The 17,417-nt window shown below is 40.5% G+C and overlaps 1 protein-coding gene and 1 pseudogene across 3 annotated transcripts in view; one reads left to right on the top strand and one right to left on the bottom strand.

Moving 5' to 3' along the window:
- The first annotated feature begins 1,368 nt into the window (after positions 1-1,368).
- Positions 1,369-3,615, top strand: LOC131220932 (phenylalanine ammonia-lyase-like; annotated as a pseudogene).
- Positions 3,616-7,232: 3,617 nt separating this feature from the next.
- The window catches only part of LOC131220931 (probable LRR receptor-like serine/threonine-protein kinase At1g56140), a 25,878-nt gene continuing 15,693 nt past the window's right edge, over positions 7,233-17,417 (bottom strand). For all 3 annotated transcript variants that reach the window (XM_058215879.1, XM_058215880.1, XM_058215881.1), the window contains 8 exons: positions 16,698-17,065; positions 15,117-15,312; positions 12,987-13,139; positions 12,273-12,391; positions 11,602-11,812; positions 10,044-10,275; positions 9,385-9,535; positions 7,233-7,883 (listed from right to left, as the gene is read on the bottom strand). In XM_058215879.1, the coding sequence (XP_058071862.1) occupies positions 7,542-7,883; positions 9,385-9,535; positions 10,044-10,275; positions 11,602-11,812; positions 12,273-12,391; positions 12,987-13,139; positions 15,117-15,312; positions 16,698-17,065 (1,772 nt within the window). In that variant the 3' untranslated portion in view covers positions 7,233-7,541. The remainder of the gene's footprint in view (positions 7,884-9,384; positions 9,536-10,043; positions 10,276-11,601; positions 11,813-12,272; positions 12,392-12,986; positions 13,140-15,116; positions 15,313-16,697; positions 17,066-17,417) is intronic.

The following is a 17,417-nucleotide window of genomic DNA, read 5'->3' as shown; positions in this document are numbered from 1 at the left end:
AAAAAAATAAGGCAACAATAGTAGAAAAAGTAACAGTGTGCCATTAAAAAAAATAAACCAAAATTGCTAGTGTATTTATCTAAATACTGAAAGTGTAAAACCATGAATAAAAATCATAAAATAATTCATTGAAGTAAAAAGTAAGCACACTTTCTACATTTTCCTAGAGCAAATGCATATACACAAAATCTTTAGAGGCTTCACTTAATTAGGGGTGGCAATGGGCCGGGTTCGAGTTGGATTAGGATCAGCCCAAGCCTGACTCACTTATTAAATAGGCCACAAATTATTGTCCAAGCCTTGTTCTATGAAGCATTATCCTATGGCTTGACCCCACTTTCACGTGCTGGATATGGTCATCAATGGACTAGGCTTGGGTCAAGAAAAATGAGTATCTTGAATAAAGTCATTCTAATAGGCTCACCAGAGTGCCGAAATTTTGGCCCAAAAGCCAAGCCTGGCCCATTGATAACCCTTATACTAATTTCATCTGAAGTTTGCACAAACAGAATCCATAACATCAATCTAAAGTCTAGACCGGTCATAAACAACTACAAGAGGGTTGTCCTCTTCTTGCAAGGACCTACAGGTGGGGATGACTTTAAACTAACCCATCTTAGGTGGAAAACAATCCACGGTACCACACATCATCCACCCATGGTGCAGTCAATGTATGCTCAGACTTTTTCACTTTAATGTCTTTGTGTAGAATCAAAAAAAAAAATAAATAAATAAAAAGATGAAGAAAAATCAATACAAGCAAATCACATATCTCATATTTCAATTTGCGAATGAAATTGAAAACCTATATGCCCCTAAACTATGAAAAAGTGAAAAAAAATAATAATAAATTCTTACATTTTTAAATTTCAACCGAAATATAAAAAACTCCTAAATTTTTGGGAAGGAAACGGTAAATAGTTACCTATTTAAATGGGAAAATATGTGCAACCAAAGTGTCGTGTCCCAAAATAAAAGCTTGGCGAGTGTTTTTTTAACCTCTGATTCAAAAAGGATAAGAGGAAAGGGAAAGAAAGAGAAAATCGTAAAAGAAGAAAGAAAAAAAGGAATCGAAGAGGCGCACCGTGGGATGTGCTTTAGTCTCACGGTCAACGAAGACAACGTTGGCCAGGATTTAAATGCTGCCACGTCATTTATACAGATGGCGTGTTTTCATTGGAACACGTAATCTTTCGCAGGAAATCTGACTGCATGCTCTAACGTGGCTCACACGCTGCCACGTGGCACCACAAGGCACCTCTACCAAATCCAACCGTAGGATCCATCTCCAACCACCAATATCCAGCCCACTCAACCCAAGAAATCCCTCCCAACTAAAACATAAATATGAACACAACAAAACCAGCTTAGCCGGTCAGGAAATTCAATCTCTCCGATTGAAATTTCCTTCACCCAAACACCCAAAAACAGAAATGGGAGATTTCTCAATGCCACTCTGCACGAATCCCCATACAACCGTGACCCCATGTTTTTCTCCAGCTGAAGACCCCCTCAACTGGGGTGCATCGGTCGAGCCACCCAGATGCAGCCATCTGGACCAAGTCAAACAGATGCTGCCCGAATTTCGGGCCCCACGGATTGAGCTGGCGGGGTCCGGACTAACGGTGGGCCGTGTGGCAGTAATCGCACGATCAGCAAACATCCACGTGGATCTAGCCGTTGAAAACCGTCCATCCGTCGATGCAAGCAGCCAATGGGTGACAGACAACACATCCAAAGGTGTACATAGCTACGGCGTGACCACTGGATTCGGCGCGACATCCCACCGAAGAACCGACCAGCCCGGTGCACTGCAGAAGGAGCTAATCCGGTTCCTCAAAGCTGGCATTTTTGAAAAAACCGAACAATTGCCGGTATCCATCACACGTGCCGCCATGCTGGTACGTGTCAACACTCTACTACAAGGCTACTCTGGCATCCGATGGGAGATCCTTGAAGCGATCATCGGGCTATTGAACGGTCGGATCACACCGATCCTCCCGCTTCGTGGAACAATTACTGCGTCCGGCAATCTTGTACCGTTGTCATACATCGCAGGGCTGTTAACTGGCAGACCGAATGCGAAAGCCGTCCTGCCAGATGGCACCATCGTAGGTGCTGATGACAGCCTAAGACGAGCTGGCGTCACTAGTGGGCCATTTGAATTGCAAGCAAAGGAAGGGCTGGCGCTTGTCAATGGCACAGCCGTTGGATCTGGCCTTTGCATCCATCGTGCTGTTTGATGTAAATATTCTCACCGTCCTTGCCATCGTCCTATCAGCAATCTTCTGTGAGGTGATGAACGGGAAGCCGGAATTTGCTGATCGTCTGACACACCAGCTGAAACACCATCCTGGTCAGATAGAAGCTGCTGCAATCATGGCCCACCTTCTGGAAGGAAGCTCTTACATGAAAGCAGCTCAGAAGCTTCATGAAATGAACCCACTTCGGAAACCCAAGCAAGACAGATATGCACTGAGGACATCTCCTCAGTGGCTTGGACCCCACATTGAAGTAATCAGATCAGCCACACAATTCATCCAACGAGAAATCAATTCCGTCAACGACAATCCACTGATTGATGTGTCCATGGACAACACGAGACTGTCGATCGCAGCGATTGGGAAGCTCATGTTCGCTCAGTTCTCTGAGCTTGTCAACGACTTCTACAGCAACGGTCTGCCGTCGAATCTCACTGGTGGGCCAGACCCAAGCTTGGATTATGGATTCAAAGGTGCAGAAATCGCCATGGCGGCTTACACATCAGAGCTCCAGTTTTTAGCTAATCCAGTCACTAACCACGTCCAAAGTGCCGAGCAGCATAATCAAGACGGAAGACGGCTGAAGCCGTCGAGATACTTAAACTCATGTCGGCGACGTACATTGTCGCTCTGTGTCAAGCTATCGATCTCCGGCACGCTGAGGAGAATCTGAAACATACAGTGAAGCAAGTGGTAGGTCAGGCAGCAAGGCGAGCGCTGGCTATCAGTACACATGGCGAGCTTCTTGAATCTAGGTTTTATGAGAAGGATCTGATCAGAGTCGTTGAATCCGAGCATGTTTTTACTTACATTGATAATCCATGTAGCTCGACCTATCCATTGATGGAGAAGCTGAGGCAGGTGCTTGTTGAGCCGGCCATGGAGGATAGAGAGAAGGATCGTGGGGCTTCGATTCTCCAGAAGATTGCTGTGTTTGAACAAGAGCTGAAGACCCATCTCCCCAATGAAGTTGAATCCACCAGAAATGCGGTTGATGCTGGGATTCCTGCCATACCCAACAAGATCAAGGAATGCCGGCCATACCCGCTGTATCAGTTTGTGCGATCGGAGCTGAAGACATCTCTCCTGTCAGGCACTAATGTGCTGTCACCAGGAGACGATTTTGATAAGCTGTTTGTCGCGATCAATGATGGGAAGCTCATCGATCCACTGCTGGGCCTGTTTGGATGGATGGGATGGCTCTCCAATCGAGATTTGCTGATCGAAATTGGATTTTGTTTGGGTTCCTTGATTGGAAGGTGGCCCGCCGCACATGAACATGATGAAAATTTATGCATGTATGAGTAATCTGAGTACAGCAATGCAAATAATAAAAGATGGTAAGCTTAGTTCATGGATTTGAATTTTGATAGATGGCTGTTTGGATATACTGAAACATTGGAAGATCAAAACACCATCCTCTGCAGGGCAGGTTCTGCAACAAAGAGAAGCTAAAAGCTCTGTTTGCACTCGTTCATGCACCGCATGTGGGGACCATCTGATGAATGGAGAGGCTGGTTTTGGGTCACTATATAGTGGGGTGGGGGCCCACATGATAAGTGGTTTGGATCTGGAATACTCGCAACTGTGATGATATTTGCTAGCTTATGGTGCGTTTGGTAGGACCGCATATCATGATATTTCACACCAAATTAAGCTGATTTAATCAGAAAATATCATGATATTGCTATAACGCACGGAATTATAGAAATCCATTCCTTATTCTTGAAAAAAAGAAAAACTCTGTTAGGACTCCGTTCGTGCATTTGTGGCCTATCTATGACCAATCCAATGAGTGGAAAGGCTGGTTCTGGATCACCATATAGTGGGGCCCACATTATAAGCGTCTTGGATCTGGAATTCTTGCAAGCGTGATGAAGTTTGCTAGCTTAGGGTGCGTTTGGTGGCACCAAATATCAAGAAATTTAAGGATATTTTGCACTAAATTAGACTGATCAATCATGAAATATATATATCATGATATTTTGTGCAACCAAACAAGCCCTTAGTTCCTTTGTTTGGTGGTCATCTGTTTTCATAAACACACCAATATTAGATATCCGTACCTTGTTCCTAAATTATTTTAAAAAAAAATAATAAATAAAAACTGTTTGGACACGTTTGTGCCCACGTATAGCCCATCCTATGAGTGGAAAGGATGGTTTTGGGCCCACTGCATAGTGGGGCCTTCATGATAAGCGGCTCGGATCTGGAACTCGTGCAATTGGTTTGCATCAAGAACACGCCATGTTATAGAATGTATACCTTATTCTACAACAACAGAAGCAAAAAAAGGATCTGTTAGGACTCACCGTGCATTTGCGGCCACACATGTGGCCCATCTGATGAGTGGAAATGCTGGTTTTTAGGTCACTATGTGGTGGGGTCTGCAGGATCTGGAACTTGCACGATTGCAACGAAGTTTGCATGAACACAACATGTTATAGAATGTATACTATATTCTACCACAACAGAAGCAAAAAACTCTGTTCAAACTAACCGCGCATTTGTGGCAACACATGATGAGTGGAAAGGCTAGCTTTAGGGTCACTATATGGTGGGGGCTGCATGATAAGCGGCTCGGAACTATAGAAATTTACAACTTATTCTACGGGGGGAAAAAAAAAGAAGCTGTCTTGACTCGTGCATTTGGAGTTTGTCGCAGGGAGGGACGTGACAAAGTCGATCACCGTATTCCTCAGCAGATATCTACTCCAGATCCGCATGAAGGTGTAAAAGTAGAAATAATTTCTAATAAATTTAAAATAACTTGATTGATTGATAAAAACGAAATTACAAACCTTTAATGATGAGTTCTAAGTTAAGATGGAGTTTTAGACTCAACTAAAACGCCCTAAAAGCGTGACTTATTATATATAGGCTAAAAATAGTAAGTGTCTAATTTGGCACAACCATGTGATTCTTCTAACTTTTGTAAGACCTATACGACTTCTACGACTCAAAGGATCAAAAGTTATTCTCCAACTAAAACTTACAATCTATAGTAAAAACAAAAATAAATGAGCTTTGAACCACCGAAAGGATGGAATTTCGCAAATCAGGTGTAGTGGGATTGGTTGGCTTAAGTAGGTTCTTCTACACCCAGATCCATAGCTCAAGTGGTAGACTGAGTGAAAGATACCTCGTTTCAACACTGAGGTCTTGGTATCAATTCCCTAGTGGGGGTGGCTAACAGTGAAGTGTGAACTAGCCTTGGGTGTACTAACAAGCTAACAAAAAATAATAACAACAATAATAATAGGTTCTTCTACCCAAAATTATATATAACGTCTAAAAACTTATCCGGACTTGCAAGATATGACTGATTAAAGGTTCAGACGGTCCATATGTTTCACCTTCTCTGGTCCATCTTTGGCAGGAAATTGTCTGCGACCCACTCTACATCAGAGTTGCATGTGTGGCCCATCCATTGAGTGGCAAGGCTCGTTTTAGGGTCACTATACATTGGGCCCACATGACTAGTGGCTTGGATCTGGAATCCGTGCAATTGCAACGAAGGTCGCTAGCTTTGTTACTTGTTTGGTGATTATCTGTTGGCATAAACACACCCTGTTTTAGAAATTCAGACCTTATACTACAACAACAGAAGCTATAAACTCTGTTCAGGCTTGTTTGTGCATTAGCGGCCACAAGTGTGGCCCATCTGATGAGTAGAAATTCGAATTTTGGGGTCACTAGATAACGTGGCCCACATCATAAACGGATCAGATATGGAATTGGTGCAATCCTTATGAAGGTTTGGTAACTCAGTTCCTATGTTTGATGGTTCTGTTTGCATAAACACACCATGTGATAGAGAAATATACCTTAATCTACAACAACAGAAACAGAAACTGTTCTGTCCAGTCCGTCCTATTAAATGATGACAACTTGTTGTAATCATTCATTTATAAGCCACCGATCAGATGGCTAGGATCGTCTGATGGAGGAGATGTTACAAAATTGATATGGTCCAACTGGATGAACAAAAGGGTAACCCAAATATGGAAACTCCTGAAAACTTGATGAATAGATGAAACAATGAGCAAATGCAGAGCAAGATCAGCAATGTGGCCCACCTGATGAAGGAACCAGCCCGATCTTTTGGGTGAGGGCATGCTCATGGCCGGACCCACCTGATGAATGACCTAGATTCCATTGGCATGTGCTAGATAAATCTCTCTCTCTCTCTCTCTCTCTCTCTCTCTCTCTCTCTCTCTCTCTCTCATGCAGAGCCGGTCACGGACAGTTTTATGGCCAAGATGGATCAGAAAAGGCTTGATCGGAAGCAGAGGTGATCCGGACCGTCAGAACTTAAAACGGACGTATCTCGCAAACCAGAATGAACTATTGGACGTATCATATGTGATTTTGGGGTAAGACAAGCTACTTAAGCCACCCAACCACGCCAGGTTGCCCATGCCGAATTTGCAAAATACCATCAGATCCATGGTCGAATTCTTGTTTTAATTTCATTTTTATTATTTATGGTAAATTTTAGTTTAATTATAACTCTTCATCCGTGGCTTTAGGAGTTGCGCTCAATATAAAAAGTGCTTTGAATAGTCAGGAGAACGTCGATCATGGTTCGGCTAAATAGGACACTTACTATTTTTGGCCGAAAACCATGTGCACTAGTAGTTTAATTCTGAAACTTATTCCATGGCTTAGTATCCCTATTTAAAGGGGTGTAAAATTTATTTATTCATCAGAATTTTTTAGAATATTATTTCAATTTTCTTGCTTTTTTGCTCGTGGATTCAAGAAATCTCTATGACAAGTCCAGAGAAGCTTCATGGATTCGAAGTAGTTATCCTTGAGGAAGACAGTGATAGACCTCATCACGTTCATCCCTGTGTCACTCTCTCTCTCTCCCTAGGAGTTGGACAATCTTTTGTCTCATCACAGCCCAAGATTTGCAAATTGGAAATCAACAATCCATTCATTCCTCTCTGAACTTTCCAACAATGCTTGTTCAAAATCACTCAATGCTACTTCATTAATGAGTATATAGTAGTCCACAAACTAAGAACAAGCTAAATAGATGGAAACAATATCTCAAATACCAACAACCAAACCCTTGGCAATCACTAGTGGGTGGTCCTTTAATTCTTTTTTTTTTTTTTTTAAATTATTTTTTAACAAATTCAAGTTTAAACGAAGATTTAGATGATAAATGGGAAGAAGTCTGAATATCATATGTTGGCTTTGTGGAGGTACCATATTGTGTGTAGACCCTCAGATCTTGAGGGCCCACTCTTCTGCACAGACTTTCAATCATCACTGTCCATTTCCAATAACCTCATGCAGCATTGCCTCAGTGGCACCCTGGCGTGAGCCGCTTGCATTCAGCGGCACTGTCGAAGTATCATAAATCATGAAACTGCCTGTATCATCAGATGGCAAACCAGTTAAGAAGCCGGGCTTCGATGAGACGGTGCCCACTTCAATGTCTCCCAACAGCATGTTCACCACCCGTGACATGGATGGGCGTAGTGATGGCGATGCCTGGATGCATAGAAGAGCAATGCCGATCATCCGAGACACTTCTCCTTCATTGAATTCTGATAGTGTTGGATCCACCAGTTCCAATGCGCGGTCGTTTTCATGGAGATACCAAGCCTACGAGGTCATAGAACAGATCTGATTTAATAATAATAATAATAATAATAATAATAATAATAATAATAATAATAATAAAACAAAAAGAAGAAGATGAAGAAAAGAAATGAGATGTGGGCCATATGTGTGTATGCCCCACCATCTAGAATATAGATGATCTGGCCCAAAAATCAGGCTGGACGGCCTATCAGGTGGGCCGAACTTGCATGTTGATCGAATACAGCCTGCAGGTCATTTTCTTTTTAACTGTCCATTTTTACCTTTTTAAGTACATGGGTGGCCTACCTGATGAGTGGTTTCAGGCCAGGGAAGTTCGTGAAGAGGTCACCATGATGAATGGTGTGAATATTGCATAGGCACCGTCATGTTGGCATGGAAATACAATTTTGTGCTTCTCACAATTGGTAGCGCTACGACGATCCATTACGAAATTGGACAGTTCTCAAACAATCCGATTGGAAGTTCTTCCAATCGTTGTTTCAGAATCAGTTGCAACCAAATCAAGGTTGATCATATCACCCAAATGAGGCCGGAGAAGAGTGCCATGAGACTGGGAAAGCAATGAGAGAGTGTTCTTCCTGACTGTGCTTTAATCCCTTTTATCCACCATCCTAATGGTCTCAGATCAGCAACTCTCTCTTAAGGTGAAATGGTTCCCTCATTTGGGAAACAATCCTAACCATTTTACAAAATTAGTAACAGTAATAATTATATTAATACAAAATCAAACTGATTTTAGAAGCTTGATTAACAAGCCTATGTGGGGATTACTGGAATATCCACCATGAAGGGCCTCATGGCCATTGATCCAACACCCCCAACAGAGAAATTTTCATCATTTCAATAGCTAAGTTGGGAATGCTTGAGTACCACTCTCCACCTTGAAAGGCTATTGTTTAACTTAGTAGAATTTGTTAATGGATCACTAATTGTTACTTCTAATTTTCAAGATTTCAGTATTTCAATCATATAAGTTTGTGGAACAAATATTTCAAGAGCCCCGCATTGGTACTTGAGAATGTATGTAATGCTGGGGCATTTTCACACCAGGCTCGAGTGGGGTAGCTTGTGGGATACGGGGACCCACTCAGGGTGGGCGGCCCGTGTAAGGTGGGTGGCTCGTGTGAGGCGATACCCATGTAATTTGGGGCTCACGAGGGGGTTCGGCCGAGGTCCTAACCCATGAGATATGGGGCCTGAGCTATGAGATAAATGAATTAATTCGCCATGCTCCATCAGTTCCAGCTTTTAGAATAAGTGTTTAATTGTCCTGCATCAAATTGATATAAGAGTGGGAGGTCTCTTGTTCGAGATTCCTCACTAGGGGTGATTAATCTCTTGGATATTTGTTTGGGCCAGAACATCCAAATTCAACTAAAATGCACGTCACTAAAGTTAGCTGAGTTTGAGCTCTTAAATAAGTATTTTCTTTTGGCTCATTTTTCTAACTACCAAAGAATTTCGGATTCTCAAGTGTAGTAAGAAAATATAAATGCCATACCCATTCAAGGAGATACAACTTCTCCGGATCCACGTCCTGGTATGTGTTTGGCCTTCCACTTACAATCTCCAGAGCAACAACTCCAAATGCAAATACATCAGCCTTCTCTGTCAGATGTCCACGCATGGCATACTCCGGTGCAAGGTAGCCACTTCGAGAATATAAAGATCGCAGTTTCAGGTATATATACTCCAATATAAACCAACATCACGTAATAAGAAACAAAGGCCACGTTTGGATGCAGAATAGAATTGAATTATATATGATAATTCAATTCAATGAAGTGAAAATTGTTCTACATCGAATTGAATTGTTGCAGTTTAGTTCAATTGAGCACCCAAACGCACCCTTGAGAATATCATATTAGCTGTTTGAGGGACTTCTACAGAAACGAACATCGCGTAATAAGAAAGGCTGTGTTTGGATGCTCAATTGACTAGCATTGCAATAATTCAAATCAAGGTGAAATTTCCCAAACAGTAAAATCCTACTCCATTCATAATGACAAACCAACCCCAACATCGAAAATATGAAATGGAACGACTTCTGCCTTGGTCTTTCACTCTACAATGAGTTGGGTACTTGAAATTTAGTTCAATCAAGCATCCAAACGTGCCCTTAAGAAAGGAAGGCTAATGGGAAGTGTCATCAATGCTTACATTGTCCCTGCGACACCTGTACTGATGTGGGTCATCTTGTCATCATAGAGCTTAGCCAAACCAAAATCTGATATCTTTGGATTGAGATATGTGTCGAGCAGAATATTACTGGCTTTGACATCCCTGTGAACAATGCGAGGCCTGGATTCCTCGTGAAGGTAAGCGAGACCTCTTGCTGTCCCCAAGCATATCTTGAAGCGGGTATGCCAATCCAGATGCAATTTACTCTCTCCTGCAAGGAAATGACTGCCATTAGCATTGAAATATAGTACAATCAAGCTCTCCTACATCTAGCCGTTACAGTAGGATTTCGAATTGTACTCTGCGTCCCATGCACCACTGCTGGCATGTGGGTGTGAGGTCCAGACCGTTCCTTCAGTGGGCCCATCATGTATATTTAGTGGCCAGAAAACAAGCCAGTCTAATCATCAGGTGGGCCACAATCCTGTCATGGTTCACCTCATGACAGGATATTTCGGCCATGGTACATACATGGGGGGACCATTCCATATGAACAACATGGATCTTGCTAACATGGAGCACATTGGCACATCCCATGCAGCCTTCTAGACCATCTATATAGTCGACAAACTCTTCATTGATCCCCTATCTCAAAAATCAAACAACTTCATAAAACTCTAATCCATTGCTCACTTTTAAAAGATCAAGAAAATTTTAAGATCGACTCTCCAAAACAAAATTTATATAAGATCATATCATTAAAAACAGCTGAAAACTGCAATCAACTGATCCATGAGAGTGGCCTATCATTAGGTCAATTCATATTCTTCAAATCGATTGAATGCATTGTTCAAATTTTATCACCAACAGAATGGTACAAGGCTGCATTTGGATGGCCTGTTTGGTTGCCACTTTAAACTATTGAAAATACCAAATTCCCAATCCCTCTGTAAAAATGCTAATGGCCTGTTTGGTGGCAACTTAAAAATTAGTTCATCTCATTTAGGGGTCATTTGGATCGTAAGCTACTAAATTAGATAAGTAAGCTACTTATTCCACAAGTAGCTTATCTTAGTTTCTACTTATTAAGAAGATAAGTATGTTTGGTAAACAACATACTCATCAACTTCTCCTCTCTTTCGTCTCTCCTGATGCCTCTCTTCAGAAACTAATGAAAAGTAGAGAAAAAAAAAAAAAAACTGAATTGATTGAGTACTTTTAAGTAAAAAGTTACTTATAACTAATCATAAACCAAACTTATCTGAATTAAGTCAGTTATCTACTGCTGTAAGTAGAGAAAGTAACTTATTTAGTGGTATCCAAATGGGCACTTAGTTAACAGTGATTATGTATTAGAGATTTTGGTAAGGATTAAAAAAATATCTTGATAACCCATAAGAGAATGCTCCAGTGCTCTCAAAGCACTTTTAAGTTATAGTGCTCTTAGTTGCATCCATTCACTTGGATTGTCTAATCAGTCGATCTGAACTATCCATTTAAGTTTGGAAAAAAATTGATGGGGTTACAATTCAAAAATATCACTAATTGCATAGTCCAGTATATAACTTCATTAAGAAGGGAGAGGACAGTAACGTACCAAAGAGAGCTTGATCAAGGCTCTTGTTTTCCAGATACTCATAAACAAGTAGCCGATGTGCTCCCTCGATGCAGTATCCATGCAACTTCACGAGGTTTCGTTGTTGGACAGCAGATATAGCAGCAATCTCCGCTACAAACTGACTCTTTCCTTGGTGAGATGTTACTGAGAGTTGTTTCACAGCCACTATCTGCCCATCTAGCAATGTGCCCTGTAGTGCAAATCAGATCAATTGGTTTTCCTTTACAAGCATTTTTCATTTGGGAATTGTAGTAGTAGAAAAGTGTATGACAATTTCCATACACATACTTAACCTAAGGAATTGAATGATTTGGATGTGATGCAAACCATGGATCTGAAGTGCAGTATTAAAGATGGCTGATGACCTAAATATCTCTCAAATTTGAAGATCCCAACCATTTGATCATTGTCTTTTGTTCCATTGAATGTGAACAATTGCTGGTTTTTTTTTTTTCCTTTACCATTTTTTCATAGGTTGCCTTTTTTTTTTTCCCGTAGATTACCCATCAAAGGTTTGTGATTGTTCCATCAGGGAGTGGGCTTCCCTCATCTGCAGCTGGGCCCCACATGCATGCAATCACCATACTGAGGCTCTGGACCGTTTAAATCTTCTGATCATTGTAGTTTACATAGAATAAAAACAAACTGACCTTAAAAACGGGGCCAAATCCACCCTGACCCAGCTTATTTGCAGGATTGAAGTCTTCAGTGGCGGTCTTCAGTTCTGCATAACTGAAAGTGTTTGGTCTAGGACCCATTCTTAAAAACTCTGCAAATGCACATAAAAATGTAGGTTGCATTCATACATTCACTTCAATCCAATACATGGACTTAGAAACATTTATACTATTAGCAGTTGAAGTTACATTTATTTTGATTGCTCATTGGATTTGGATATATCTATTTTAGTAATCATAAGAAAAATTTAAGGAAATAAAAATATACCCAGTTGAAAAAAATTAAACCAAATGAATGGGATCGGCACATTTAGGGTGTGTTAATTTGGATGTGCTATCAAATTGAATTGCAATCGTGCATCTAATAAAGTGGAAAGCATCATATTTGAGTTTCCTTAACATTCATATTGAGGATCTGGGGTTTGAATCGCTATCTCCTCTTGATCAGATGGAACACTTGCAATTCAGTTGACTTGTGCATTCAAACACATAATTAGGCCACATCTGGATTTTCCCATTTACCAAAGATAGGCTAGCACCAAAGCTTGTGGTTTGGAAAAACCTCCAACTGTGATTTGGTGGTACATCCAAATGCACCTTTAATGTACTGTTGAACTGTACTATGTGACTTGAACATTTCTGAAATCATTTTTGTATCTTTTAGTTATTTATGAACTTCAGAGTTACCTTCATCTTCATCAACACTCAGCCTTTTACTCCTCTTCCAAATAAAAACTACTAAAACAAATATAATGCTTAGAACTCCAGCAGAAACCGAAATTCCAACAGCCAAAGCAATATTTTTCTTCTTTCGTGAAGTCCCAACAGTAGGTTTAAAATCTGGACAAGAACTCAATACAGTTAGTCAATGTTGAACTTTCAGATATATATGCTAGAATATACTTTTAGAGGAATGCTAAAAGTGGACTTGCATGTCGTGATCAGGACTGTTGATTTGGTGAACCATCACATGGATGGACCAAAGATAGGATTATTGTAGCCAGCCAATTAGTAGTGGTCAAATCACTAATTCACTATGACTTATGAGCCATACATTGAAACTTTTGAAAAATAGAGACTCAGCAAAGACTAAGGCATGAGAATATTAGAAAATTGGTTTGGTTTTATTTCAGGGAGATCTACTGCTGAGGCTAATCGCCTACTTAGACAATTGATGGAGAAATAGAGGGAGTGGAAAAATCTCCACAAGCTCTTTATAGACTTAGAGAAAGTTTATGATGGGATCCCTAGAGAATTAATTGTGTAGGTGCTAGGGAAAAAATAAATTTCAAAAGGATGTATTGATATGATTAAGGATATGCACAAATGAGCAGTAATAAGCGTGAGGACCACTAGTGGAGAGACAAGTCAATTCTCAATTGCTATAGGCTTGCAACAAGGGTTGGCATAAAACTTCTATCTCTTTGCATTTTTATGGACAAGTTAATGAGACATTTGTACGAAGAGATCCCTATGTATGTTTTATGCCAATGACATAGTCTCAATTGACAAGCTGAGGAAGGGTGTAAACACAAAGCTAGATTTATGGATGTGAAATTATTGAGTAGTCTCCCTTTGAATGGTGAATCCTCTAAAGAATACCTTGGAAATCATAGGGAATTTACTCGTCAATGTATTCAAATTCATTCGATCTTTTAGTTCCCTACTTCACCTCAATAGTTATGCTATGATGTCCCTTGAAACATATATGTAGTGGATAGACTTCTGTAACCATGCCATAGTTGTTTACTTGACCAGAATCTCTTTTTAAAATAAATGGAACGGTTAATTCCATGAAAGAAGTCTTTTTAATGAGGTAAAACTGGCAATTTCTATTTATTTGTTACAGAATCGGCCAAGAGGTCCTTAAGAATTTACAAAGCATATGGAGTACAATTTTAGTAACAAGAGGAGTGAGAATAAAGAACTAGTTAAGATTGTTGAGCAAGTAGTTTTCCAAAAACGACCTCTTTTAATACTTGATTAGTGGAGAGAATGAAACGGATGTTGCCCATAGAATTCAAGCAGGGTGGAAGAAATGGAGATGTGCCTCTAGAGATTTATGCGATTATTGTGTACTACTCAAACAGCCAAAAGAATTTTTTTTTTAGGACAACCATAAGACCAACCATGCTTTACGAGACACGTTCATAGGATAAATGTGGTTAAAATGAGGACGTTGAGATGTATAAGTGGCAAGACAAAGGAAGATAAAATTAAAAATAAATGCATTAGGTGGAATTAAGGAGTGATAGGAATAGGCAATAGGATGAGGGGAAGTAGACTTATGTGGCAAGGAATGATAGAATTAGAAATAAAAGCATTTGGTGGGATTTAGGAGTGATAGCAATAGGTAATAAGGGAAAATAGACTTAGATAGTTTGGTCATGTGCAATGAAGATTAAAAAAATAAAAAGTAAAATACTGCACTAGTTATAAGGAGCAGGTACATGTTGAAGGCTCTAAAAAGGCAAGGGAAAAACCCCAAAGAATGTGGGTTGAGTTAGTAAAAACAGACTTTAACCTATGGTCTAACTGATTTTATGGCATTTGATAGAGTGGAATGGAGGAAAAGGATTAATGAACCCAGCCCCAATTAGTTGGGACAAGGCTTTGATGATTATGATGATTTTTGGCCAATGGTCCATCCACGCAACTACCACCCGACCAACCAGTTGAAATTACCATCCATGATTACTACATATACAGTTGGGATTACACTACATAGAATTTCTATGAAGAGCATTGAACAATAACAGCATTTCTCTCAGTCCTATTATAGAATAAAACTCCAATCACAAATTCTTTTAATCTTACTGGGAGTAACACGGATGGCCGATATGGTGGGTCCATACGTTCCCGGGGAAGGTATACAGCAAGTCCCCTTTCCAGCCCAAAGGAGATGAATTTCAAGAACGCTTTCCGATACCATAACCCATTGTTCCTTCTCAATGCCTCTGAAGGAAACACCTGCTTCCTTTTTTATATCGAAATCTTTCCAGTACAAATTGCCCTGCAACATTAACTTGGCTTCAAAACTAATAGAAATCGTTGTCATACGTTCCCGGGTATGCCAGAATATTGGTGGATGTCATCTTCGCAGGACTGCGCCCTCTTGGAAGTGGCGTCCCTGGTATGCCAGAATATTGACCCTCATGGGCAGAGGAAATGTGGTTATTCAGCTCATCAAGAGAGAGGGCAATGGCCCTGCAGATGGCCTTGCGTGTGCGGTGAGCGAGAATCAGATGACAGTCCTCTATCTTAGTGAGTTGGACCCCCCGGATCTAGTTCGGGGTAGGTGTTTCTTAGACAAAGCAGGCCTTGGAGCTATAAGAAGGGTCCAGAAAGGTCCCTAGTTCATTTTTGGGTTATTTACCTTGTATAGGGGTGGCCCTGGCGGGCCCCTGCTGATGATAGGTTCCCCTGAAATTCAGAGGTTCCCGAAATGTGTGCAGTCTGGATGCCATATATGAAAGTTACTCTTCTTAAAAATAAGTAAATAAATAAATCCATTCCATTAAAAATAAAAAATAAAAATTGTTGTCATAAGGAATTCAAAATTTTAAAAAAAAAAAAGAATTTTGGTAAGAAGAAATGGTAATTTGTTATGTTGGGACTCTTTTCAAGTAGATGGAATTCAAGAAAACATCAGCCATTTTCAAATTGAATAATGCTCATTGGAAATTGCAGTCTGTATACCTTGATCAATGTATAATGCATGGAAAAAGAAAATAAAAAGCTAGTTCATGATTAGAATAATCAAAGAGTTTTGCTTAGATCACATGATCTAAGACAGACAGGAATTGTTTGTGCCCCTTGCCCACATGAAGGTTTTTTTTAATAGATGTGTATTAATCAGAAAAATCTGGACTTCAAATCCCCATGTGGCACACCCCACTTTTGAGTTTTGGATCTGCCTCATTTTTAAGCTCATGTCCTAACATGATCTGGAGAAACTGATGGACGGAGTGGATTTCACATCGACTTCGACGTAGACCCACATAGCTTCTGCCTTTAAGAACTTGTAGGTGGGGGCACAGGCAAAATTCGCTTCCATCTGAGACATACACCAAGTGGGCCCTACCACCTAGATGACCTAGCCCATTATGCCAGTCCACACTCATCAGGCAGGCTGCACGTTTATGTCGAACGTGCACTGCTGCCAATTTTCAGAAACAAAGCAATTATTTCACTCTTCAAAAATGTCTGGCCTTACAAATTTTGGCCATATGATCTACACATTGGGTCTCACGTGATGGACGCAACGAATGTCCTACACATGCGAGGCTGGCACGTGTTTGCACGTAAAAGCCCCTGTGGGTCTATCAAACATGTGAGATTTGAGTTGAAAAAAGAAAAAGATCTTGGAAAGTCGAGAAAATGTACTAATACACATACCTGAAGGTAAATATCAAAAATGCGTTTTCCAACGCTTTCCCGAGTTTGTGAAAATTCCGTCTCTGCGAATCTCAGATTTACAGTGTAGTTCCCGTTTTCGAGCCCCAGACCATAATATCTCAGTGATCCTGGTGATAGCCTGGCGTATTGGAACAGCCCCGAGTCTATTGTATTCGGAAATTCTTCTTGAGTGTACCTGTAATAGCTGGTGTTGCTGCCTTCACTAAACCTTCCAACATTGCTGACGGCCCACTTCTCTGTGCTGGCCACATTATAGGATGCTGGGCCCAGAATTGCAATGTCAGCTTCATACTCTGTTTCAGTAGTTGTCATTGTGGGCCCACCACACCTGATCGCAAATGAAGAATCTGTAGATCAATGGAACAGTGAGACAATGATCAGTGTATATATAGCATATTTGATGGATTGTTCATATGCAGTGGTACGGCGATCTTTGGGTCATGATCAGATGGTGGGGCTCATTGCCTCATCGTATGATCATCATTAGATCATGATCTGCGGCACTCTTTTCAATGAACATGGAAGATCCAATACAGAAAATGAAACATGGATCTCATTAAACTGAAACTTAATATGATTACATAACACTAGCATTGATGGTCTAACATGGACCCTATAATGGGTGGGCCATAACCGAATGACAACACCATTTAGATGATCCTAATCATTTGATCAGATAGATGCTTTAATAAGAATGTC

Source organism: Magnolia sinica, chromosome 12, assembly GCF_029962835.1.
Source record: "Magnolia sinica isolate HGM2019 chromosome 12, MsV1, whole genome shotgun sequence".
In the NCBI taxonomy this organism is placed as follows: domain Eukaryota; kingdom Viridiplantae; phylum Streptophyta; class Magnoliopsida; order Magnoliales; family Magnoliaceae; genus Magnolia; species Magnolia sinica.
The sequence above is the reverse complement of the archived record's forward strand: the minus strand, read 5'-3'. Positions and strand labels throughout refer to the sequence as shown.